Below are 23,156 nucleotides of genomic sequence, written 5' to 3' on the forward strand. Positions count from 1 at the left end.
TGTACGAACTGTACTTCTCAAAGCGGTCGAGTTTTCTCCAAAGCTATAATCGGGCTTTATATGGAAGGTATCCGTTAACGTCAGCCTATTGTTCCGCAAATTTGAAATCAGATGGGGGGTCCTCCAGATGTCGCTTTTGCGCAACTTTATCAACACACGTAATCAAACTTGGTAAAAAAAAAAAAAAAAAAAAAAAAAAAAAAAAAAAAAAAAAAAAAAAAAAAAAAAAAAAAAAAAAAAAACTTGCTGTACCAAACAAATCCACCTGATCACCAATTATATTTTTAATTTAGTTATACCGAGAAACTACAGTTGGATCGTTACACTGTGCCAAGTTCACGAGTAATGCCTCTTATTCTAAAAGGCAGTGCACAAATGCAAGTAAAGAATTTAAGGGCGTTTCAGTGAGATAATGCGTAACAGCCTCTGGATCGAAAAATATGCATGACCTTTCCAAGCCAATACTTGATAGCGCTCTGCGAAAGAAATGGGAGAACCATGTATTTCTATTTCAAGTACATCTCGCGTAGTAGATTTTATAACAATTTCCACAACAATAAATAGTGTGGACGTTTTATGTTTTCGAGAGTAATCAATTAAGCCTATGCCGGGCTTATTTTGAATCTCGACGATGATTCAGGGAAGGTCATTTGAACAGTTGACAGACCGGTATACGACATCTGAACGAGTGGAGTCCACCTATTCATCTGGAGCGACAACGTATTGATATTTTTACCGCTCTTCTACATAAATGAATATAATTAACGACATGAAAATACGTATATTTATGAGCAGATCAATAACTGTTGAAACAGCGGTGTTAGTAACATTTTGATGAGATAACAACAGTTTTCTCATCAAGTCAGTTCCAGGCAAATCCCTCCTTGGAAGAGCATAATTTATTTGCGTAAAAAATGAAAATAAAATACTTGGGGACCATATTCATGACACCGAAGGCAGTAATCACGGTACTAAGAAATGAATGTGCCCAATCAAAATCAGAATGTTAAAAGTCAAAGCAGCCCTTCACAGCAAGACCACCCTATTGGCGGGCGTATCGAAACAGTTAGAAATATTTTGGGTGATCTCATAACATATGTCGACGAACTTACACAAAACCGATATTTGTGGAATCTTTTATCCGATTTCGAATTTGCCCAGCAACAAGTTGACAAAAACGTACATACCATGAAAAGCTCGACAGTGGCAATCACTGGGCCGCTTTGAGTAATATAACTCGAACAAAAGTGCGATGAAAATTCAAGAGCAGACTGAACAACAACGGGGTCAATCCTCGTTATCTTCAGTTAAATCTTTGATAGTGGTTATATATTTATCCCCTTTCTTGTAGTTGATAAAAACAAAAAATTGAGAAAAAAAATGTTTTTTAAGAATCAACAAAGGATCGCTTGATAATTGAGCGTATAAATTGTGTAAAGAAAAAGTGAAAAGCAAAGAGGCTTTGTTATTGCATTAAACAGAGATCAAACGATTTGACGCTGTCCGCCATAACAATTCGTTGCAGCAAGAAGCTGAAAAACTATGAAGTGCCCGTTGCTACAACTACATGTTATGCGCGGGGTTTCAAAATTCGCCTCACAAATTAGGTAACCAAGAATTTTTACGCACGCACACATAAACAAACTTGATGTAATTCAGAAGAGTCACTATTTATCTATTTATTTACATAATAGCTTGCATGTATATTATCCTTGCACACTCTTTTTTTGGATTTATTCCCGATTTCCCCAGCTGTCATCATGCATTGCACTTGGCAGTCTTTATATATATCCTCATTGCATTGTCACACTTTTTATTTTGATATAATTTAATTTTTTTTTTCTTTTTTTTAGGATATATATTTATTTTATCCGATCTGTCTCTCTAGCTACCTCTTTCCTAGGAACAGCCGGTCTTCGATAAGAAGGGGTAGGATCCTCACTACGTCCATTGGGTTGACGACCAAGACCATTCATAAATGACGCCCCAGGGGAAGCACTACCTGTAGGAGAAGCATTGCCTGAAGAATTCTTGTACAAAAGTTTATTAAAGAAATCAGCGATGATCTCATTGGAGGGCCCTGTTTGTCCAGGAGGCATATTGTTGATAAATCCTGGGGGAAACGATGGCGTCGTAGAGCCTGCATTTGTAGGAACATTACTGGATGTCGAATTCACACTACGATTTTTATCAGGTGAAGGGACCTATTTTTTATACATTAGCATCAATAAACACCCTCACTCGCACACACACACACACACACACAACTTACTCTTTTACTGCGTCCAACTTGTCGTTCGTTATTTTTGGCTATGCTGATACGCATCATATCAAGAGCATTGGAAGACAGTCGACTAGGATCTGTCGTACCCGGTTTGGCAGGTTGCTCAGTTCCCGTGCTTGGACGTCCTGAGGTTTCATGCGCCTTTTGAAGTGTTTCAAAATGGCGTTCAAAGAATGATTGCTCGTCTTCACAAATGGTGGTGACAGGAATATGCTGAGGCTATATGTATGTATATATATATTGGTAAGTCACCCTATATACACACACACACAATTTATTATTATTTACCTGAACTTCAGAGTCGCCATTGGGTATAGACTCTTCATAGGCTCCTCTTGCGCCTGAAGTACCTGGGGACTGTCTATCCCCTAAGGCATCCATATCGGCATCCCAACCATCGCTGACACTTTCACAGTCAAATCCTTCTCGCAGAACCTTAATTTTTCCCCATGAATCCCAGCCAGAGGGGACAAAGACAGTATCACGTTCAATGACCTGAGCTTTGATATGAAACGGGTATGATTTGGTAGGTGTGGTTAACACACGATGTAAGATATATTCACGAAGATGATGGTATGTATGGGGGTGAAGAGTTGAGGTATAAAATAATGCTGCGCCATCTATTACAAAAAATGTTAGCCGGCCTTTTTTTTTTTTTTTTTTTTTTTTTTTGGAATACGTTACACTTCATACAAATGCATCGAAGCGTTTGTTGAATAAAATCAAATTGATCATCTTTGAAGTCATGCGTTTGTTCTAGGGTATTTAATGCATCACTCTGCATAATCATATATAAAAAAAAAATGAGCGTTAGAAAAAATAAAGGGTTACATGTCATGCTTGGATGTTTTGCATATTTTTACCTTGCAACAGACTATAGTAATAGGTATTCCAAGATTGTTGGTCAAGCAGCCTCGAGAGAGAGGTAAGACGACTTGGTCGGCAGCCAAAGAGGAAGAGGTATTTACAGTAGTAGGAGTTGAAACAAAAGAATTTGTGGTAGTGGTGCTTGCTGCGGGGGTAGTGTTGGGTGGTATAGAGCTGGAAGAAGTGGAAGCGGTTAGCGGTAAACCTTTGTTGTTGGCTGGTTCAGTATAAGTTTGTAAATAAAGCTCCACTATAAAAAATAAAATGAAAAAATTGGTTAAAATCATCATCATATATGTATAAATGAAGATAGACTTACACTTTTCTCTGAGTTCATCCACCACAGCTTTTCCTTTTGTCCAGGTGGTTTCTGCTGCCATTCCTTCTTTACAAATCTCGTTGATTAAATGGTGCAACACATGAATCCAACGTTCTAACGTTTCCAGAAATTTCCAGGGACGCGTCCAATCAATCAAAATTAAAACACAAGAGTTGGATATGGATTCGGATCGGATGGCAAACTTTAATAAAGGTAAAAACTCGGGTGAAGACAAACCAAGTTTGTATAATCCCAGTCTAGCAATAGCTGCAAAAGGAAAAAAAAATAGGCGTCAGTGTGTGTGTGTGCAACTTTTCCCATGGTCGCACACTTACCTTCATTCTCTTCATCTTTGACGTCGACAAAGGTGTAACCTAAAGCCAAGTCATTTTTTTCTTCATTGAATTGTTGTGTGGAATGGGTATAATTGTTACTGGCACTGACATTGAACGGTGTGGCATCTTCAGCGTCAAACTTAGGTGTTTGTTGTGGTCCAGGATCGTTTTTTAAATAATGGACCAAAGTTGATTTACCTACACCAGGCTCACCTTTTAAAGCAATTTAAAACGCTGTTTTTTTTTTGGCACCCCTCTCTCGCTCTCGCTCTCTCTTATGGCTATTTACCTACCTAATATTAAAACATTCTTGGTGGGTACCATTTTTGAAGAAGCTACACCCTTCAATATACCAGACCAAATCTCATCTTTCTCGGGCATGTAAAAATTTTGTGATGGTTGCGCTTGACCACCGGTTGTCAAGATGGAATTGGTTGAAACACTTGCGGAAGGTGTTACTGAAGATAATAAGCCATTCATTTCTTTTAGCCGTATCTCTCTTATTTTTTTTCAGGATTTTATTTGAAGAAGTAGGGGTAAACAAAAGAGAAAGGGTATATACAGATAAACTCTTGGTTTTTGTTTATTAGAGTGAGAAAAAAGAAGAAAGGGATATAAAAAATAAAAATAAAAAAGACATGTTTATTTCTGCATGTGTCTACGTACACCTTTTTGTGTACCCTATCTACTTTTTTTTTTTTGACGTGGAAAATGTATTCTTTATAGTTTTTATAAAATGTATCGTAGAAGAAAGATCGTTAAAGAGGAGAAACCTGTTATTCCCGATAACATTAGAGACTTTGGTTATGTTGTCAAGGACAATGGTGAAATTAGAAGCATACACAGGGGTAAAAAAAAAAACTGTTGAAATGTCAAATCAATTGATCATTGACCATCATCTTAGATGAGCCCTATGAATTTGATTACTTACCTAAAGACAGACCTTATAACGAAGAGCGTTACAAAAAGTTCATTGGTATAGACTAGCGAGAAAAAACAAAAACAAAAAGAACACGAGTAACTAACTATGTGTAGATCTGGTTGGTGATGTTGTCGAAGAGAAATTACAAGCAGCTCCCTATAACTTTCAAAAGGTTATCGTGCCTATTGGCGCTGACCCCACCAAAGACGTCCACTCTTATATCTACATGACGTAAGTTCATATGATCTATTAAAAGGAGAAAGAATAATAACCGGTAATATATCTAGCCCTAATGCAATGACGACAACGGGTAAAGTGATTGTTTTTATTCCTGGTAACCATACAAGGTAGTAAGATGATGTGTGTGAAAGGCGTGCGTACGTGCGCGCGCGTGTTCCGATCTCATTCTCCTCTCCCCCCAAAAAAATTCATGCTTTTTTTTTATTATTAGAATCGGTCAATGGAGTAGAAGAGTCATGTGTGACGAAAGCATTGTGGTAAATTGGCATATTCCCATAACTTTAAATTTTCTTGCTAACATTACCTTAGACTGGTTCCATGATGCATATTACGGACTTAGTTCGTGAAAAGGGATATGAAGTCATCATCCTTAATTCAAACGGCAATTACTGGTATGATAACAGAGCATGGGTAATAAACCATATAAAGAATAATATAGAATCACATCATTAACGCTATTTTTTCTATATAAAAAAGGACTCCCCTAAAGTGCATTGTAGCGAGATGACAGTTGTTCCTGGTAAATGATTAGTATTTTACTTGCATATAATCCATATTTTTTTCTAATGCAATGCGTTTCTATTATGATAACTACAGAAAATGATAACCCGGAAAATCATTGTCAATACGTCTTTCACAATTTCATAAGGTACTCCCTAAAAAAAAAAAAAAAAAAAAAAAAAAAAAATGCCATTCGATTTTTTAACTTACATATAAACCACCCCCATGGCTTTTTAGAAATGTAAAGGCTGAAAAGGTGGCTGTTTTGGCCATGGGATGGGGTGGTCATAGTTTCACGCTTGCATTAAACAACGAATGTAAGATTTCAGAATGATGCGTGTGTAACCTTACTAGACTAATTTTAATTCTTTTCAATCTGGCAGTTGATTTTATCAAGGATCGCGTAAAGGCCGTTGCCATGACGAACAGTGTACATGCACGCGATTTAATCGAAGGTGATGGCAGACGCGCATTTATGTTTGATGTAAGTAGACATTTTAATTTTACGTACTTGCATTTTGGTTTGACTGAATGGAGGGGAAGGGGAAGCTTTTCCCCCCCCTCTTTCTCTCTCTGTGAATAGAATTGTGTAAATTGGGTTGTATCAAATGCTAAAAAAGGAGAAACTGTTCAAGATCTTCGCTTTGGTTGTACCAGCATCTCATCAGGTATACATATAAAAAAAAATAGAAGCAGAAAGTCCCCAAATAGAAAACTAAGTCTAGTTGCCATTGGTAGAGCTTGAAATTGCTGATTTCACCTTGAATACCATGCTGGATGATATCATGAAATTCATTTATATTAAAATGGGTGACATTGAACCCGTTGTTGAAGAGAGCGATGAAGAAGACGATGAGAACAGAGAATTGACAAAGGAGGAGTTGGCAGAACTTGATGATATTGATATGCTGAGTGTTGAATAATAAAATAAAAAATATCACCTTTTTCAGATGTGAAATGATGTGTCAATATGATATGTACGCATGCTACTGTTTATCAAAACAAATAAGAAGAGGAGATTTTCTATAATTGTTGGGCTTGGCAAAAAGCGTATTAGAGAAGGGTCTTTTTGTTCGGAATAGGATGATCTAAACTAAATCCTTTTTGTATACTTAATTTACTCTCTTATACATGTTTCTGAAATTCATTATTTATAGAGTTGAAATTGGAAGCATTCTATCTATTCCAAATCATCATGTTTATTATTATTATTTTTTTCTGAGTCCCTCTGTATAAGAAGAATAACCCACTTTTTCCTCCCCCAAAAAAATCAAGCCCATCATGGGTCATGTGCTCATGAAAAGGCTGTTGTCGTTCTTTTATTATTTTGAGAGGTGATGCGGGGTTGCTTCGGGAACAAATGATCCAAATAAGACAAAGAGTATCATTATGTATTATATAGGCTAGTTTTTTTTTTTTTTTTTTTTTTTTTTTTTTGTATGCATCATTATGCAGTTCCATGTTTTCTTTTTTTACGTGATGATCCTATCGTCGATTGTTTATATTCGTATCACTAAATACATATTTATCCGGATTCATTATTTCATTTAGCGTTTCTAAAATAACCTCATATTTCTCTAATTAATAAAAAAAGGTAAATGTCTAAGAAGTATACCAAAAAGTAAAAAGTAAAGACTACAAAAAAAGAAAGATGTATGTTTGTAGTGCATGACCTCGCATTGCATTCTCTTTTTTATGTTTATATATATATATATTTTTATATATACACACACTTGCAATCTTGAAAATTCTTTGTAGGGCTTGATGGAAAAATAAAGTGTCCAAATGATTTAAACTCAATTGTTTTATATTTTGTTCACAAGATCAAGACTCAAGACGCACTCATGCAAAAAAAGTTTAGATGTATCATTATTTCATAAACATGTCAAAAAAGTAAGCAAGAAACCAAAATAATATTGAATTTGCATGTGAGGGTGTTGGTTGTATTTTAATCATCACGGCATCTCGTATGGAAATGTATAAAGAAGTTTTTTTCTATACAAGGAAACAATAAGGGGTTGAACGGAGCGTGTGGAAAAAGGGGATATACCATTCGGAGGGGGAGGGGCGTAAAACGAGGGGATTTCAGTTTATCTGTATAAAGACAAATTAGGTGTAGGCTTATTGAATTTTCACTTTAAGGAACGAAAGAAAGAAAAAAAAACCCGTTTGAGTTCGCCCTCCGATAAAGTGTTTGGTTGGTTCAATATATACACAAATAATATGCAGGTAAAAGTCAACTGCTTTGCAGCATAAACAGTAAATAGACAGACAATCAATCATTGAAGCACACATTCCGCCACCCATTAATAAAACATACGCAACTCACGATGGGGTAGCCCCCCTCCCCCCAATTCACCCACCACCCACCCACAACACAGATCTAAAACTCCTCTCATCGTGTCCCTGGTATTAAAAAGCTTTTATTTTCTTTTGCTTTCTCTTTTTTTTCCTCTTTACTTCTTTTTGTTCAATAAAAGAGAAAGCGTAAGTTTCCTGACTCTTCTACCGAAATCCATACTAACTATTTTATAGTTCTACACACTTTCTTTCACACACATACATATACTCACACAAGCATAGCACTTACACAATGGAAGGCATCTACCAAAGCAATTTATACACCCCGCAACAATTACCTTACGTTTTGCCACCCAGTCATCCTGAACAAAATTCATATTCTAATTACGGAAACCCGCAACAACAATATCGATCAAGTGCATTTTCTGACGCTAGATCATCTCCAACTTCCAATTCCACACCCTATCACCATTCGGCTGGTCTGAATAATACGACGTCCTCCTCCAACAACAACTACGCATCACATGGTGAGATGAATAATAATAGTCATCATCATCACCACCACCATCACCATGACACGACTTCTAATAATAACCATACAAATGATACTTACCATAATAATAATTCTAATAACAACAACAGCACAAGTACAAATTGGGCTTCTTCCTCTCCCAATCTTTCTTGGAACTCCAGTCCTCCACCACTCCCTCCACCATCTCGTAACAATAGCTATAGCTACGGTTCTAATAATAACAATAACACATTGCCTCATATGTCTACTCCTATACCTAGACCTAAATTAACCACTACCGTCTGGGAAGACGAGGGAACGCTTTGTTATCAAGTCGATGCAAAGAGTGTTTGTGTTGCTCGTCGACAAGGTATGTGTTGACCTCTATTTACACAAATAAATACACAAATAGTGAGCCCACCCCTAAAAAATCCTTCTTATTTTATAGACAATGATATGATTAACGGCACAAAATTGCTTAACGTCGTTGGCATGTCTCGAGGTAAACGTGATGGTATTCTCAAGAATGAAAAAGGCCGCGTTGTTGTCAAAGTCGGTGCTATGCATCTTAAAGGTGTTTGGTAAAGTATACTAAATGTGTCTGTGTGTGTAAATTTTTATTAATTTATAAATATAGGATTACGTTTTCCCGAGCCAAAGATTTAGCCTCCAAATTTAAAATTGAGGATATATTATATCCTTTATTTGTTGAAGATCCATCGGTTTTCTTATCTGTGCCTCCTCCTCCTGCATCTAGTAATGGTTTACCTATAATGTTGCCATCATCTACCGCTAATAATAATGCAACCAGAGGTGCTTATTATAACAAAAATGATAACTTTGGTTCGTTTAATATGCAATCATGGGAAAAGCAACCATATCAATCACTTCCTAGTATTACAAACCAACAACAGCAGGATCAAAGTAAGTCTTTTTTTTTTTTTTTTTTTTTTGTTTGTTTGTTTACAAGTCATAAGAAACTTATACATCTTGTTTTAAATAGTGATTATAAGATCTCAACAAAATAACTTGCAAAACAGTGGAAGTTGCAGTCCTGTTCCTGGTAGCATTGCACCTATTCTTTCCAATGAAGAAAGTGACATGTATTTATTAAATAACCCTTACGAATACCGTAATCAGCATCATCATAATAATAACAGTCGATATGGCAATACCAATTCTACTCCTACTTCATCAAATCAACATCATCATCAACAGCAATCATACAATATCTACCCTTCGGAAACTCATAGCTCCGATCATCATTTCTCTTCTCCATATGAAAGCCATACGAGCCCATATTTACATTCGAGTGCTGCTGCTCCTCCCAATCGTGCATCTGCCAAGCCTACTGCCTCTTCTGCATCTGCATCAAATACCGCTTCTAATGCAGCAGCGGGTGACAAGGAAGAAGAAAAGCGCAGTATTGATTTCCCAAGTAGTCCCCCACCCGAATCCTCCGCCACTTTAAAGTATGCTGGCTCACCCTATCCATTGAACTCATCTCCTCCCGCTTGGTCTGAATCCAACGATGCTTCCTCCAACCGAAAGTCTCCATTAGGTAAAATTTAATAACTATATATACATGACATCTTGACTAAAGTACTTACTTTTGCAGGGTCTTCATCCTCACTTCGTACAGCTGGTCTTGTGATGGTATCAGGACGTCATCCCTTATCAAGCGAAATCGAAGAAAAATCTCTTTCAAAAGGACGCAAAAGACAGCAAGAAAAATCAACTATTCCTACTATTCAACGCAAGCGTATGAAGAATCATAGTGAGAAAGATTCCCCTTAATTCACTACCTCACACCCCCCATAAAAAAAATTGACATCTATTACTCTATCTCTTTCTATATAAATCATTCCTTTTTTTCTTGCTTTTTTTGCATTCATAATAAAAACAACCGCTTTCATTTTACTTTAGACCTCCTCTCTTTGTGGCTTTTAATTAACGCCACGTCATTGGCTTGAAAGGCGCCCCTTTTACCCTCTTTTTGCGTTTACGAGTGTACATAGATACGCCCCTCCCCTCCCCTCCCCCTTTTTCTTTTCTTTGGGCGGGGATTTCTGTTGTGCCCATCATAGCGAATCCAATTCATAAAATACATTTCGTGTATTACAGAATTTAATAGACGCTTCTATTTTTAAACACTTATTAGGAGCTGAAGAGAAAACAAGTGTTTTCAATAATTAAATGGAACCCTGATATTGACAATCTACCAGTCAAACATTTTGCTCAGATTGTGCATGATATAAAACTTTTTTTTTCACAAACAGTCTGTCTGACAGCTCTTGTACATTATGCGTTCATTTCGTACATTCGTTATTCGGACCTGGCCATCACATGCGTTTTGCATACAACTAAGAGGTTGTATCATACGCCTCTACTATTGTAATTATCTCTCGGAGGAGATGATGATAAATAGAGCGTCATTTTCCTTTTTTCAAATCGTCATATCAGCTTTTTTTTTATATATTTTTTTTTAAAAAAAAATTAACGTCGTTTATATGGCTTGTCGTTGCCATGAAAACAATACAGAGAACAGTCAAAGTAAATAGTAACATTTGTCACTCATTATCTCTTTTTGACTTTGGCGTTTCTCCTTTCAAATGTGGCTTTTAAATTGCGCCACACAAAATACTTTTTTGGGGCTTTAAAAGAGTAAGGAATAAACGGGGCAATGGGAGTACAGAAAAAAAAAGTTAGGCGCGACTAAAAATAAAAAATAAAAATACCTTTCTTCTCTCATCCCTCCCCCTTTTTTTCCTTTTTTCCCTTTTTTTTTATATTCCTCTAAACGTTATTATGACCCAACAAGAATGGGATTCAAAAATCAGACATACATCATCTATATCCTCATTATTAAACGATAAACAACATCTTCCAAGTCCAGTGAGTCCCGCCACACCCAACCATGATATTTCATCACTCACAACAACAACAGCACCTCGCCCGTATATTTGTAAGCAATGTGATCAATCGTTTTGCCGAGCACATAATTTAAAATCTCATTTAGCAACACATTCAGCTGAAAGACCATTCAAAGTAAGATATCTATCAGTCTCTCACAGACTCTCTCTTTCTTTTTCCCATGTTTTCTTCACTAAAAAAGTTATTGCATTAATAGTGTGATACATGTAACCACTACTTTAGACGCCAGCATGATCTTAAACGCCATCAGAAATTGCATACAGGAGAAAGACCGCATATCTGTAAGAACTGTGGTCGTTCATTTGCCAGATTAGATGCTCTTAGTCGTCACCAGCGAGCTGAAGTGGGTCACGCCCCAACCGGCAAAAAAAAACCAGTCGCTACGGCCGTTCCCGTTGCCACCACTGCCACCACTGTCACTGGCGTAGACAATACGCCACGTCCAATGATCCCCCAACTAAATATCCCTAATCCTGCCTCTAAACCTTACATCAGCTCACCTACAACAAATGAAGACATAAGCGTGTCTTTACCCCCACTACGCTCACCCAATAACACGAATTATGAAAGGTCACCCGTCCCATCACCCAATTTTTCTCCCACCTCCTATCGATCCTGGCCTTACCCTCACAGCTTATCTTCCCCTCCTTCCCCACTTTTAAACAGGATCACACTTCCTTCGCCCGACCATTTATTATTACCTTTACAACAACAGGTGAGATCACTATCACAAGAGAACAGCTCTTTAAAACAAGAAATAAAACAAATGTCAATAGATAGTGCACGTGTACAGGACCTGGAAATTGAGGTAAACTTTTTTAATACACTTGAGAATCAGGTTTTTTTTTTTTTAACACTAAACCCAATTTGTATAGAACGAACTATTAAAATCATTGATTCATAAACAGCAATAAACACACACATGAAAATAATAATAATAAAAAAAAGCTGAAAAATTGGGATGTTTATACATTGCGATGCAGTGTGCTTTTCATGTTTTTCTATATCACACACATTTTATTGTTTACAAACGCATTTAAATCGGACTGTAACCTTCGGTGCCTGAACCACCAGATTCCATGCTCATACAACCTCGTAACAAGACATAGCTCGCTAACGAATAAGCCGCAAAAGATACACCCACCATGGTCATGGCAGGACCCTGTGTAGCAACTAAATGTGGGTATTCCAAGTTCAACTCCTCAATCGCATTCTGATACATGATGGACGATAACACCAGTAGCAGTAGGGCCAATACCGCAGACCCTGCAGCTAAAAATCCTCGTGTATAATATTCGTCCTGATACCGCTGTGGCGTACACACTCGCATGAAACAGAATACAAGTAACGTTGCCGACGTCAGTAAACACAGTACGGCTGCTGGGTAAATCTTGGGATCATGCGCCGGTGTAGGTGTCGATTCGGGATTTAACGATTCATCTTGAGTGACGGGATCTGTGAATAAATAAGGGTAACTTTCATTTAATTGTGTTGAAATTGAAACATCTACGACCGAAAAAAAAAAAGTAAGCAATGGCGATATTTGTTGTAAAGGTTTTTATTCCTTTTACCAAATGGAACCACCATGACACTTCGATCGCTGAAACATGTTAGTTCGGCTTCTTCTATACAATATCCTTGCCAACCATAATACACTGCCACGGGTTTGCCATCCACAGGTGGTCCAGCATTGGTAACTTTGGCAAAGTAAAGTGCCCGACTATTTGGACTTTGACATCCAAGCAAACATAATATCACAAGTATGAATCCAACGAGTGAAAAGAAGAGACCTGCAAAATTAAAAGGACCTTGTCTAACATGAAATTTCTTCATTTTTTTTTTATTAAAAAAGGCAAAAATATTTGGTATGGTGATTTTGCTTTGTTTAAAATAAGAAAGTCGAGTTTCTTTTGCGCCAATCAAAAAAAAAAAAAATAAGAAAAGTGTTCTCTTTTTTTTTTCTGCTTACATTCAGAATGTGTTATTACCTTGAGAGAGGCATATTTCGGCCCATAGGTTTTGTATGTTTGGTGATAAAATGGGGTTTTTTTTTTAAAAAAAAAAAAAGATGGGCCTAAAAAGTTCATATGCTGTCCATACACAATCAGAATATAAAAATTTGAACCACCTAAACTCACATAGGTTATTTAAACTGTCAGTGAAAAGCCTCATCTATCATAGTTAAGCCGTTGTTTAGCAGCTTACAAATGGATCTCGTTCACACATTTTTTCTTCTCCTTTTTCTTTTGCCTTAACCTCTCTTTTTTTTTTTTTTTAATGAAAGTAACCAACCAATATTGTAAAAAGGTTAGTTTATAGTGATTTATGTTTTTCAAGAAACATAAATTATTACTTTTTTTTTAAAAAAATGAAAAAAATACAATGCAATTTTTGCTACGGCTGGTCTTGCTATAAGGTAAAAACCTCCCAGGTAAAATTGTTGGGTATTGAGCACTCACGGAATATGCAGACTGTAAATAACAAGGATTACACTGTAAATGGGTGTGATCAGATTGATTGGCTGGTCCTTATTTAAAAAAATACATTTAAAGATAATACGAAAACCTGGACATTTCCACTGATGATAGCAACATCTCTCCTACCCAGAACTGATAAAAGTACAAAATATTGGTGACAACGCATTCTTTACCGTGTGCCAGGTTTTAGTGGGAACGTTTATGAAGAATATAGGGTCGCTCCTGTCTTCCTCGCTGTGGTTGCTAAAAGAATTTGCTACACTCTTATGCGCAAGACAACAAAGGATATTATCTATTATATCCGAAATTTGTAAGACAATATTTTCAATCAAATATAAGATAGTCCTTTATTAATTGCTTAATTTACTCTACTATGTGTTCCTTATTCACAGTAAGGTAGTTGTTAATGTGTTGGGATGGTCAGGTGGTACATTGCTACCCATCCTTTTCCTTACTTTTCCTGAGCAAAGAAGTGCTGCTTTGTCAGATCGCAACCTTTTCATGATCACTTGATCCAGGGACCTTTATCATCACTTGTTGCTCTTCGTGCATACTTTACTGGTCGATAGCATAAGTGTACGTTTCGGTGGGAGTGTAATTAATGCGATTATGGCCGTTTGTGCGTTCTCAATCGTGGCCTTTTTTTTTTCGTCCTTTGCTTCAAGTATAATTTCTACAAGGTAATTGACTATTTAATATTCTTTACAATTGATACTTAACATATATCAGGTTGGGTTTTATATTAGGTTTATATGTCCTGTCAGTTCTTGGTAGAACAACCTTTGAAATATGGATGTAAGAATCTAAATTCTACTGACATGGTCTTTTGTTTAGTGAAATGATGGATTCATATAGAATATCGCTGAAGTACATTACTTTGCTCATGTTCCACTGGACATTTTCTATCATTGGGGTAATTGCCTTTTTTTTTTTTTTTTTTTTTTTTTTTGGCACAGCCCAATTTGGTTACAACAGACCTATATGATTGATGTTCATACAGCTAATGTAGACAATTCATTGATTTTCAATAAATGAACCTACATCTTAATTTTACAAAAGAATCAGCATGCTGAGAATGCCACCATGGGCTACATGGACAGTTTTAACAGCTATCTCAACATATGGTAATAAAAATACATGTGCTTTTTTGATCCCTTATTAATGGAAAAACCTGGCTATAGATTTGCTAGCTACAATTTATCCAGCAGATTACTTAAGAATGTTGATCACGATAGTTGGTGAACGACAAGAGGATATTCCAGCACTAGTATATTTGGCAGGTATGGCAAGCTTAGACATTGATAATAATGTAATTGGATGTTATCGGACACATGAATTAATGAACTTTTTACTTTCTCATGCTATGTTCAACACACCCATCCTGAACATGATAGTGGTGATGATGAGTGCGATGACCTAAATGGTACCAAGCTGAATTTGGGTGACGTTATTTTTTTATTGCATTTTTGTACGGAAGGCGACGAGTACAAATGAAGGTACGCTCTGCTTATAAAACAAGCTATCCCTGGTTTATATATAAATAAACTCTATTTCTAGACAATAGTGTAAAGAAGAATTACACATAATCAAAAGAATAAAACGGCTGGTTTGGATGTGCACTTCCTGCAAATAAACCATTAAATGGGACTCGAAAGTCAATTTTAAAATGTCCAGTGCTGTTTTTGCTATAATTACGGGTTCCAACTTTTATATTAAAAAGTAACGGAAGCCATAATGTATAATATTTTCTAATTTTTGAAATACACCTAATGTATTTAGTGAACAGATTCTTTGAATTATGAATTCTTTTTTTTTATATATATATTCTTGTTTAATCTTGTTGTATTCGATAACTAATTTAATAGCTAGATCCCTCTTTTTTCTTTCATGTTTCTTTTTTAATATACATTCGGGAAGTTTTTATTCAAGAGTGTTTAAAAGAATGTTTTTCCAGTTTCTCAAAATGCGTTGATATCTGAGCCGAAGATTCCGGGTGTATATACTCAGTCACCGTCAATTGGGCGGAGTAATTTTGACGTTGAATTTTGTAAATGTGAATATGAATCAAGTTCCAACAAGCGAAATACAAAGTTCCCTCTCTTTCATTTCGATCAATCATGGTGAGTGGACACACAACAATGAGACATGACGACCATAAAGATAGCATACGATGTTTAGATGGATTACAACCGGATGGATGGAATCATTTATACAATCGGATGGATGCGATGCTTTCAATATGATCAGAATGTTCTTCATTGACAATCGAGAGATTTACCAGAAAAAAAAAAAAAAAACTAACATGTCACAACTTTCTAGTCTAACAAGAAGGTTGCCCCTAAGGTTGTTGAAAAGGTCACTCTCGGCCCCCAAGTTCGTGAAGGTGAACTCGTTTTCGGTGTTGCCCACATCTTTGCCTCTTTCAACGATACTTTTGTTCACATTACCGATCTTTCCGGTCGTGAAACCATCTCTCGTGTTACTGGTGGTATGCAAGTTAAGGCTGATCGTGATGAATCTTCTCCTTATGCTGCTATGTTGGCCGCCCAACAAGTTTCCCAAAAGTGTAAGGATCTCGGTATCAACGCCCTCCACATCAAGCTCAGAGCTACCGGTGGTACTGGTACCAAGACCCCTGGTCCCGGTGGACAAGCTGCTCTCCGTGCTCTTGCCCGTGCTGGTATGAGAATTGGTCGTATCGAAGATGTTACTCCCATTCCTACTGATTCTACCCGTAGAAAGGGTGGTCGTCGTGGTCGTCGTCTTTAAGCGCATCGCGTCGTTCATTTCTTGTGTTTCTTCATTTTTACATAAAATCAACCTTCCTGGCTCACTTTTTGTCAGTAATCCCCCACATTTATTTCGTCTTTTTTTTCTTTATAATTATTACTGTGTAAGGGTTTTGTATGTGTTGTAAGTATTGTATTTTTTTGTGTTAATTCCAATTGTGTGAACACGGCCTCAATAATTTTGTATTTAAACTCGCTTAATTCATCAAGTGACAAATGTCAGACTGCATGAAAAAAAAAAGCGTCAAGCTCTAGTTTTTTTACCGAGAAAGCGGTACCGCAACCTGCTGAGATTTGTGCAACTTGAAAATCAGTTCTTTTACCTAAGCATCAGATCTTGTACTCTCATCAGAAGTGGAGGATCTTTTTTTTTAGCAGAAAATGAGACAGGCGAACTTGCTCATTGGTTGAAATCAATTGAACGACTAGGATTGGTTGAATAGGATCATGGCTTATCGAGTCATTTAAAAAGCGAATTTTGAAAAAAAAATTATGGAACTGCCCTGACCATTCTTCAACCGATGTCATACATTTCGTCACTTAATCTGCTCAACGCAGATTCACCTGCTCCCATTAATGAAGAAGTATTTCAGGACGACTTAGCTCTTTGGGCTAATGCACAGTTTAGTTTCGACACCACGCCTGGTTCTGCTCTTGGAGACGAGGATAAAAAAGATGAAGATCTTTTTGAAACTCTATCAAAACTCGCACAACTTGGTAAGCATTTTTTTTTTCTTTCTTTCTTTCTCCCCCATACGAAAAACTTTCTTATATCAATGATTCACTCATTCCATTTTATTTTTAAATAGTTCAACCCAATACGATTCATCAAAACAATAATGAATTTTACCCTCAATCTGCTATTTTGCCTAGAATTGCGCCAGCACCTGGACCCACCAGTGCTTTACAACTTTTGGAGAACAATAACATGATGTTGAGCAATAACAAGAAGCGTAACGTATCTGACGTCATTGATGATGGAGACCTTAGCATCGACGATGACAAAAGACGTAGAAACACTGCTGCTTCAGCTCGATTCCGTATGAAGAAGAAACTTCGTGAACAAGCTCTTGAAAAGACAACCAAAGAAATGGCCGACAATGTGGAGAAACTGGAATCCAAAGTGAAGGAGCTTGAAATGGAAGCTAAATGGCTTCGTGCCCTTGTAGTTGAAAAGGATCCTAAACTTTTGGACAAAGAAACTGCTGCTACTGAGAACTCCTAAAAAAAAAAAAAGTTATTGCAGAGAGCCCATCCCCAGTCTCTTCTGCATGATTTGTTATAAATAAACAAAAATTCGGAATAAAACAAATGAATCGATATACCAACCTTTTTTTCCCACTCCATATTTGCACTGTACTCTTTGTTTCTCTTCAATGTTTTGTTTTCGGCTAAATTACGTTATCTATGATTCAATTTGCGTAATCCCCAATCGTACTGATTGGTTGGAATTTTGACATACATGTGTTTGTCCTATCAGGTTAGTCGTGTCATCTCAAGCAAAAAAAAAAGCGACGGTTTTTTAAATAAAAGATTGGGTATTATTGTCTATAAACTAAGGTCTTCTTTTAAGTACTTCTCATTCATTGAGTGTTGTACAAGTTTTTCAAATGATCGCAGGGAACTATAAATCAAGCTTCAGACCCTATCTTGGGAACTGGCCGTCTCAATCTTAGTTTTAATAACAGACCTAAATTGCTAAATAGATTGGTTTGAGGTTGTAGATCTTCCATCTTTTTTTTTTTTTTTGCTGATGTAGATGGATCCAATAGATTGAGTGATATCAAAGAAGAGATATCAGAAATCACAGAAGAGTACTCTTGCTTTTATATTTATTGATTAATATTTTTGTAGTCATTGCAGCTAGGGCATAGTGGTGATCTTAGTATTCACATCCGAACACCGTCAATAGACAACCACAGATTACTCCACAAAATCGGCTCTTGTCTATCACATACAATTTATACAAGAATAATTTCTATAGCTGATAGTCAATCTTAACAGCAACTTGTACAGACATCGTTACCATTCATAGAAATAGCACCATTGAGAGCTTTGAAAGTAGACTTTCAAGATAAAACTTGGATGCGGTTTATAAAATATAGTTATTGCAACCCATTTTTTGTGGCCGTCTATAATATCATTTAGCATGCTTATAATGTGTATAAAAGTATGCTACTAATAAGTGTGATTCACATGGCAGAAAAGTACCGTTATCACTTTGTTTTTGGTGACATCAAATTAGAAAAAAAAAGAAAAAAGAAAAGCTAGTAGCACCGTATCCAACGCAGAATTATGGGTTCAAATTAAAGGCAGTTCATACGACATAGACGTTCATGTAACTACCAACATTTATTAGTAAAAAGAGGCATTTGCTACAATTATTAATCGTTATAGTAATGCGTTGGTCGCTGTTAGCGCCTAAGGTCGATTTTATAAGTACAGGAGAACGCAAAAAAAAAAAATTATTTTTATTTTATATTGATACTGACAGCTATATAGCCTTAAAACTACACAGTTAGACGCATAATTCTGTGATGAGCTAATTCAGCCATTTTATGAATCTTGTTTAAATCATCTTCCTGGCGTACTATTTCTTCCTTTGATAAGCCTTTCAATATTTTGTTATAAAACTCGACGACCTCAAAAAGACATTGAATTTCAAGTTTCACCAAATCTTCGTGCCAGTTTTTTTCTACGGTATTCACCGGTAATTTCCCAAGATTGACAGCAACACTGTACTGTTTGACTAACAGTTGAGTCAGTTTATCGACAGAAACCCTAACCAAGGCTTGATTATAGACGGGTTGGTTGTTCTCCAGAAACCCAGACATGTGGGCTGTTTCCAAAACTTTGAAGATAATTTTCGGTCTCGGGCCACTTGAAAGCTTGAATTTCTCGACCTTGTCCAAGTTGGCTTCGGTATACTTGTTACCCTGAAATACTCTATATCCAAAACTCATTGCTATTTGTAATACGTTCTATTGTTTTGTAATGTTATCATTCTGCAAAAAAGCTTTCCTTTATATAGCTTTTTGTTACTGACGATAAAGGTGTCAGTTTTTACAAAGGGCAGCGAAAAGACAAAGAGATTTGATAATGTCGAATAAGCAATGACCGCCTATTTGTTTTTTTTTAAAAAAAAAAAAGGGTGTCAAAATCTAGTTGAGAGAATGAGTCGGTAACCTTTCCAGGCACCCTGATCTAACTTTTAAGTTACGGCTCTAATCAAGATTAAACCCGATATATATATTTTAACAACTATTATACAAGACAATGAAAGCAACAACAACAAAACAAAACCAGAAAAAAAAAACTAGTGATAATTATTTCAAATAATGTGAAAGGGGGTGATTAATTTATTGACGCTTGGTCTTTTGTGTAATAATAGTGGGAGGTGCAATCCAAGTACGAGTAATAAACTTCAATACTTCATCTATAAAAATAACTGGAATAGAAATCCATAACACGGCATACCATTCTTCTTGATTGAGAGGAATAATCACAAACAACTTGGTGAAGAAAGGAACGTACAAAATCATGAAATGTAATGCCATAGATAAAACAATAGATACAACAAGATAAGGGTTAGCCCACAAAGGCAAGGTCAATAAGGATTCATTTTCACTCAAACTTATTCATAAAAAAAAAAAAAGAGAGAGAGAGGGGAGGTTAATGATTACAATTACAATTTTTTTTTTTTTTTTTTTTTTTTTTGTACCTGTTCATAGCGTTCAACATTTCAATCACTACTAAAATGGATAAACTCATGGTAGTAGCCTTCATGGACATGGCATTGGTAAACATTTCACAACCGATTTCAGGGAACAAGGTGGAGCAATCATGGAAGTGAGATAATTGATAGTAAGAGATTTGAGGACCACCAGTGTAATACATAAACCACCAAACATAACCAAAGACAGTAGCAATACCAACATAGATACCAACAATCATGTATCTGAAGAACAACCAGCCACCCACAAGAGGCTCCTTGGAGCTACGAGGGGGACGTCTCATAATATCATGATCAGGAGGATTGAAACCAAGAGCAGTAGCAGGAAGACCATCTGTAACCAAATTGACCCAGAGCAATTGAACAGGAATCAAGGCTTCGGGTAAACCCAGAAGCACAGTCAAGAAAATAGAGACAACCTCACCAATGTTGGACGAAATAAGATAACGAATAAATTGTTTGGTATTGTTATAAATACTACGACCTTCTTCCACAGCCTTTTCAATAGTAGCAAAGTTATCGTCCGCCAAAACCATATCAGCAGCAAGCTTAGCGACATCGGTACCAGATCCCATGGCAATACCAATATCTGCCTTCTTCAAGGCAGGAGCATCATTGACACCATCACCTGTCATGGCAACAATCTCACCCGTCGATTTCAACAGGTCAACCAATTCTTGCTTGTGGGCAGGTTCAGTACGAGTAAACAAACTAGCACGCTTTACAGCCTCAATCTTTTGTGCAGGCGTAAGCGCATCAAATTCACGTCCAGTATAACTCTTTCCGGTCAAATCTTCATCTACATCAAACACACCAATTTGTCTACAAATAGATTCGGCCGTGTTCTTGTTATCACCTGTGATCACAATAACACGAATACCAGCGGTTTTACATTCGACAATAGAGGCTGCCACTTCGGGACGAGGAGGATCCATCATACCAACCACACCCACAAAGGTCATGTTTTGTTCATACAAGGCAAACTTGCTTTGATCACGAAGGTTAAATTGTTCCGCATGAATGTGTTCTACCTTGGCTAAACCAATACAACGAAGAGACATACCTTGTCCATATTCAAGAATCTTGTTATTTAAATTTTCACGGATTTCAGCAGTCATAGGAATAGGAGCAGAGGATTCAGATAAACGAACAAAAGAACAACGTTCGAGGATAGATTCAGGGGCACCCTTCACCAACAAGGTGTTATTGTTGATAATAACAGACATAGATTTACGATCACGAGTGAATTCAAGGGTAGCAGTACGCTCGCATTGATTACCATAATAGTCATTACAGGCGGTAGAACGTTCTACCTTGGAAAGTGCATTCAAGGTGGCATTAAATCCAGTATCAACCGTACCAAACTTTTCAACAAGCACTTGAAGAGCTGCTTCAGTAGGCTCACCAATACTGGCGTAACTATCGGTAGTTTCATCATAGACAATACGGGCATCGTTACAAAGAGAACAGACCTTGGCAATATCATGCAAAGCGGAATCCGATACGGGTGTCACGATCTGGCCATTACCGGCCTTTACATCACCAGTGGGTTCATAACTTGTACCCTCAATAAATAATTCAGTCAAGTCACCCGAGGCATTTGCAACCATAGCCACTCTTGACACACTCATCTGATTGGTAGTCAGGGTACCTGTTTTATCGGAACAAATGACACTAGTACAGCCTAAAGTTTCAACACTGGGTAAACTACGCACAATAGCACCACGCTTGGCCATCTTTTTGGTACCAAGAGCAAGACAGGCAGTAATGACAGCAGCCAAACCTTCAGGGATAGCAGCGACAGCTAAAGCCACTGCGATTTTAAAGTAATAAACAGCACCACCTAACCAACCCTTGTGAGAGGGATGATTAAAGTTACGGATGTTCACGAGCCAAACCAAAATACAAATGACAGTAATCACCTTGGCCAATAAGTCTCCAAAATCATCCAACTTACGCTTAAGAGGGGTCTTTTCCGAAATTTGAGATGAAATGGAGGTATGAATATCACCAATAGCAGTGGATACACCTGTCTTCACAACAATCGCTCTTGCCTTACCAATAACACAAGTCGTACCAGAAAATAACATGTTGCATTGATCTTGCTTGACAGCCCCTTCATCATGAATAGGCTCTACTTGCTTTTCAACACTCACGGATTCACCGGTTAAAAGAGCTTGATCTACACGGAATACACTGGTCGAGATCGAGAGCACACGGGCATCAGCAGGAATCTTATCACCGACCACTAAATCGATAATATCACCGGGCACAAGTTCTTCGGAACGCACTTTACGTAAAGTGCCATCACGAATGACCTTGGCTTCATCAGGAGAATATTCTTTTAAGGCATCAATGGCTTTTTCGGCACTGGATTCTTGAAGGACACCCACCGTGGCGTTGGCAATCAAGATGATTAAAATAACAATGGGTTCGACAAATGCAGTGGATGTGTCTTGATCTTCGAAAATGGCAAGCACAAAAGACACAATAGCAGCACCGAGTAAGATCAGAACAAGTTGATCTTGGAACTGTTCCAAGATAAGTTTATATAAAGGAGTCGATTCTTCCTCAGGAAGTTCTAATAACCCATTCCATTTAATAATCCGGGAGAGAGAGAAGAAGAGACGTAAATAAAACACTTACCATTCTTTCCAAATTTTTGTTGTTGTTGCTTTACTTGAGTAGCGTCTAAACCTTTCGTGCTATCCACATGAAAGAATTTACACACCTCTTCCGGTGATTTGACAAACGAGTTGTCCATATCTAAATTGAATTTTAGTTCTATTTGTTTAAAAAAGAAAAGAGAAAATGTTAAAAAAAAATAAGAATTTATGTGTATATGTATAAATTACACTAAATTGGAATTTTAATACTCAGTGCTGTTTGGTGGTGCAGCCACGTACACACTTGTTCACTTCATTGGCTCACTTTATCCGTGAA

The 23,156-nt window shown here is 37.0% G+C and overlaps 9 protein-coding genes across 9 annotated transcripts; 6 read left to right on the forward strand and 3 right to left on the reverse strand.

Moving 5' to 3' along the window:
- Positions 1 to 1,624: 1,624 nt before the first annotated feature.
- Positions 1,625 to 4,408, reverse strand: EV154DRAFT_472335 (dynein light intermediate chain-domain-containing protein). The gene is made up of 8 exons (XM_051597904.1): positions 4,099 to 4,408; positions 3,806 to 4,018; positions 3,471 to 3,737; positions 3,148 to 3,401; positions 2,969 to 3,062; positions 2,573 to 2,904; positions 2,273 to 2,503; positions 1,625 to 2,204 (listed from the first exon to the last, which is right to left on the reverse strand). Exons 1-8 carry the CDS (start codon positions 4,283 to 4,285, stop codon positions 1,863 to 1,865), a joined length of 1,920 nt encoding a protein of 639 aa, XP_051452483.1. The 5' UTR covers positions 4,286 to 4,408; the 3' UTR covers positions 1,625 to 1,862.
- On the forward strand, positions 4,397 to 6,453 carry EV154DRAFT_525647 (uncharacterized protein). Its single transcript, XM_051603306.1, has 12 exons — positions 4,397 to 4,653; positions 4,710 to 4,781; positions 4,841 to 4,958; positions 5,015 to 5,074; positions 5,179 to 5,224; positions 5,277 to 5,378; positions 5,445 to 5,487; positions 5,565 to 5,616; positions 5,706 to 5,785; positions 5,852 to 5,952; positions 6,052 to 6,136; positions 6,207 to 6,453. The coding sequence occupies exons 1-12, from the start codon at positions 4,542 to 4,544 to the stop codon at positions 6,389 to 6,391; spliced, it is 1,056 nt and encodes a 351-aa protein (XP_051452484.1). The 5' UTR covers positions 4,397 to 4,541; the 3' UTR covers positions 6,392 to 6,453.
- Positions 6,454 to 7,825: 1,372 nt separating this feature from the next.
- EV154DRAFT_525648 (uncharacterized protein) lies at positions 7,826 to 10,205 on the forward strand. Its single transcript, XM_051603307.1, has 6 exons — positions 7,826 to 7,955; positions 8,004 to 8,650; positions 8,729 to 8,861; positions 8,918 to 9,204; positions 9,284 to 9,841; positions 9,923 to 10,205. Exons 2-6 carry the CDS (start codon positions 8,062 to 8,064, stop codon positions 10,075 to 10,077), a joined length of 1,722 nt encoding a protein of 573 aa, XP_051452485.1. The 5' UTR covers positions 7,826 to 7,955; positions 8,004 to 8,061; the 3' UTR covers positions 10,078 to 10,205.
- Positions 10,206 to 10,989: 784 nt separating this feature from the next.
- Positions 10,990 to 12,166, forward strand: EV154DRAFT_525650 (uncharacterized protein). The gene is made up of 3 exons (XM_051603308.1): positions 10,990 to 11,328; positions 11,411 to 12,022; positions 12,090 to 12,166. The coding sequence occupies exons 1-3, from the start codon at positions 11,089 to 11,091 to the stop codon at positions 12,126 to 12,128; spliced, it is 891 nt and encodes a 296-aa protein (XP_051452486.1). The 5' UTR covers positions 10,990 to 11,088; the 3' UTR covers positions 12,129 to 12,166.
- EV154DRAFT_525654 (uncharacterized protein) lies at positions 12,167 to 13,123 on the reverse strand. Its single transcript, XM_051603309.1, has 2 exons — positions 12,786 to 13,123; positions 12,167 to 12,720 (listed from the first exon to the last, which is right to left on the reverse strand). The coding sequence occupies exons 1-2, from the start codon at positions 13,045 to 13,047 to the stop codon at positions 12,251 to 12,253; spliced, it is 732 nt and encodes a 243-aa protein (XP_051452487.1). The 5' UTR covers positions 13,048 to 13,123; the 3' UTR covers positions 12,167 to 12,250.
- Positions 13,124 to 13,682: 559 nt separating this feature from the next.
- EV154DRAFT_555639 (uncharacterized protein) lies at positions 13,683 to 15,314 on the forward strand. The gene is made up of 6 exons (XM_051605290.1): positions 13,683 to 14,001; positions 14,084 to 14,173; positions 14,261 to 14,371; positions 14,421 to 14,486; positions 14,751 to 14,815; positions 14,873 to 15,314. The coding sequence occupies exons 1-6, from the start codon at positions 13,958 to 13,960 to the stop codon at positions 15,109 to 15,111; spliced, it is 615 nt and encodes a 204-aa protein (XP_051452488.1). The 5' UTR covers positions 13,683 to 13,957; the 3' UTR covers positions 15,112 to 15,314.
- A 494-nt stretch (positions 15,315 to 15,808) lies between these two features.
- EV154DRAFT_486398 (40S ribosomal protein S14) lies at positions 15,809 to 16,460 on the forward strand (the record flags this gene model as incomplete). The annotated part of the gene is made up of 2 exons (XM_051598846.1): positions 15,809 to 15,811; positions 16,011 to 16,460. The coding sequence occupies 2 exons, from the start codon at positions 15,809 to 15,811 to the stop codon at positions 16,458 to 16,460; spliced, it is 453 nt and encodes a 150-aa protein (XP_051452489.1).
- A 524-nt stretch (positions 16,461 to 16,984) lies between these two features.
- On the forward strand, positions 16,985 to 18,035 carry EV154DRAFT_525664 (uncharacterized protein). The gene is made up of 2 exons (XM_051603310.1): positions 16,985 to 17,197; positions 17,290 to 18,035. Exons 1-2 carry the CDS (start codon positions 17,002 to 17,004, stop codon positions 17,703 to 17,705), a joined length of 612 nt encoding a protein of 203 aa, XP_051452490.1. The 5' UTR covers positions 16,985 to 17,001; the 3' UTR covers positions 17,706 to 18,035.
- A 1,606-nt stretch (positions 18,036 to 19,641) lies between these two features.
- On the reverse strand, positions 19,642 to 23,026 carry EV154DRAFT_63403 (SERCA-type calcium-translocating P-type ATPase). The gene is made up of 3 exons (XM_051607700.1): positions 22,860 to 23,026; positions 20,202 to 22,794; positions 19,642 to 20,113 (listed from the first exon to the last, which is right to left on the reverse strand). The coding sequence occupies exons 1-3, from the start codon at positions 22,975 to 22,977 to the stop codon at positions 19,840 to 19,842; spliced, it is 2,985 nt and encodes a 994-aa protein (XP_051452491.1). The 5' UTR covers positions 22,978 to 23,026; the 3' UTR covers positions 19,642 to 19,839.
- Between the last annotated feature and the right edge of the window lie 130 nt (positions 23,027 to 23,156).

This window comes from Mucor mucedo, assembly GCF_025094135.1.
Source record: "Mucor mucedo strain NRRL 3635 chromosome Unknown EV154scaffold_144, whole genome shotgun sequence".
Lineage (NCBI taxonomy): Eukaryota > Fungi > Mucoromycota > Mucoromycetes > Mucorales > Mucoraceae > Mucor > Mucor mucedo.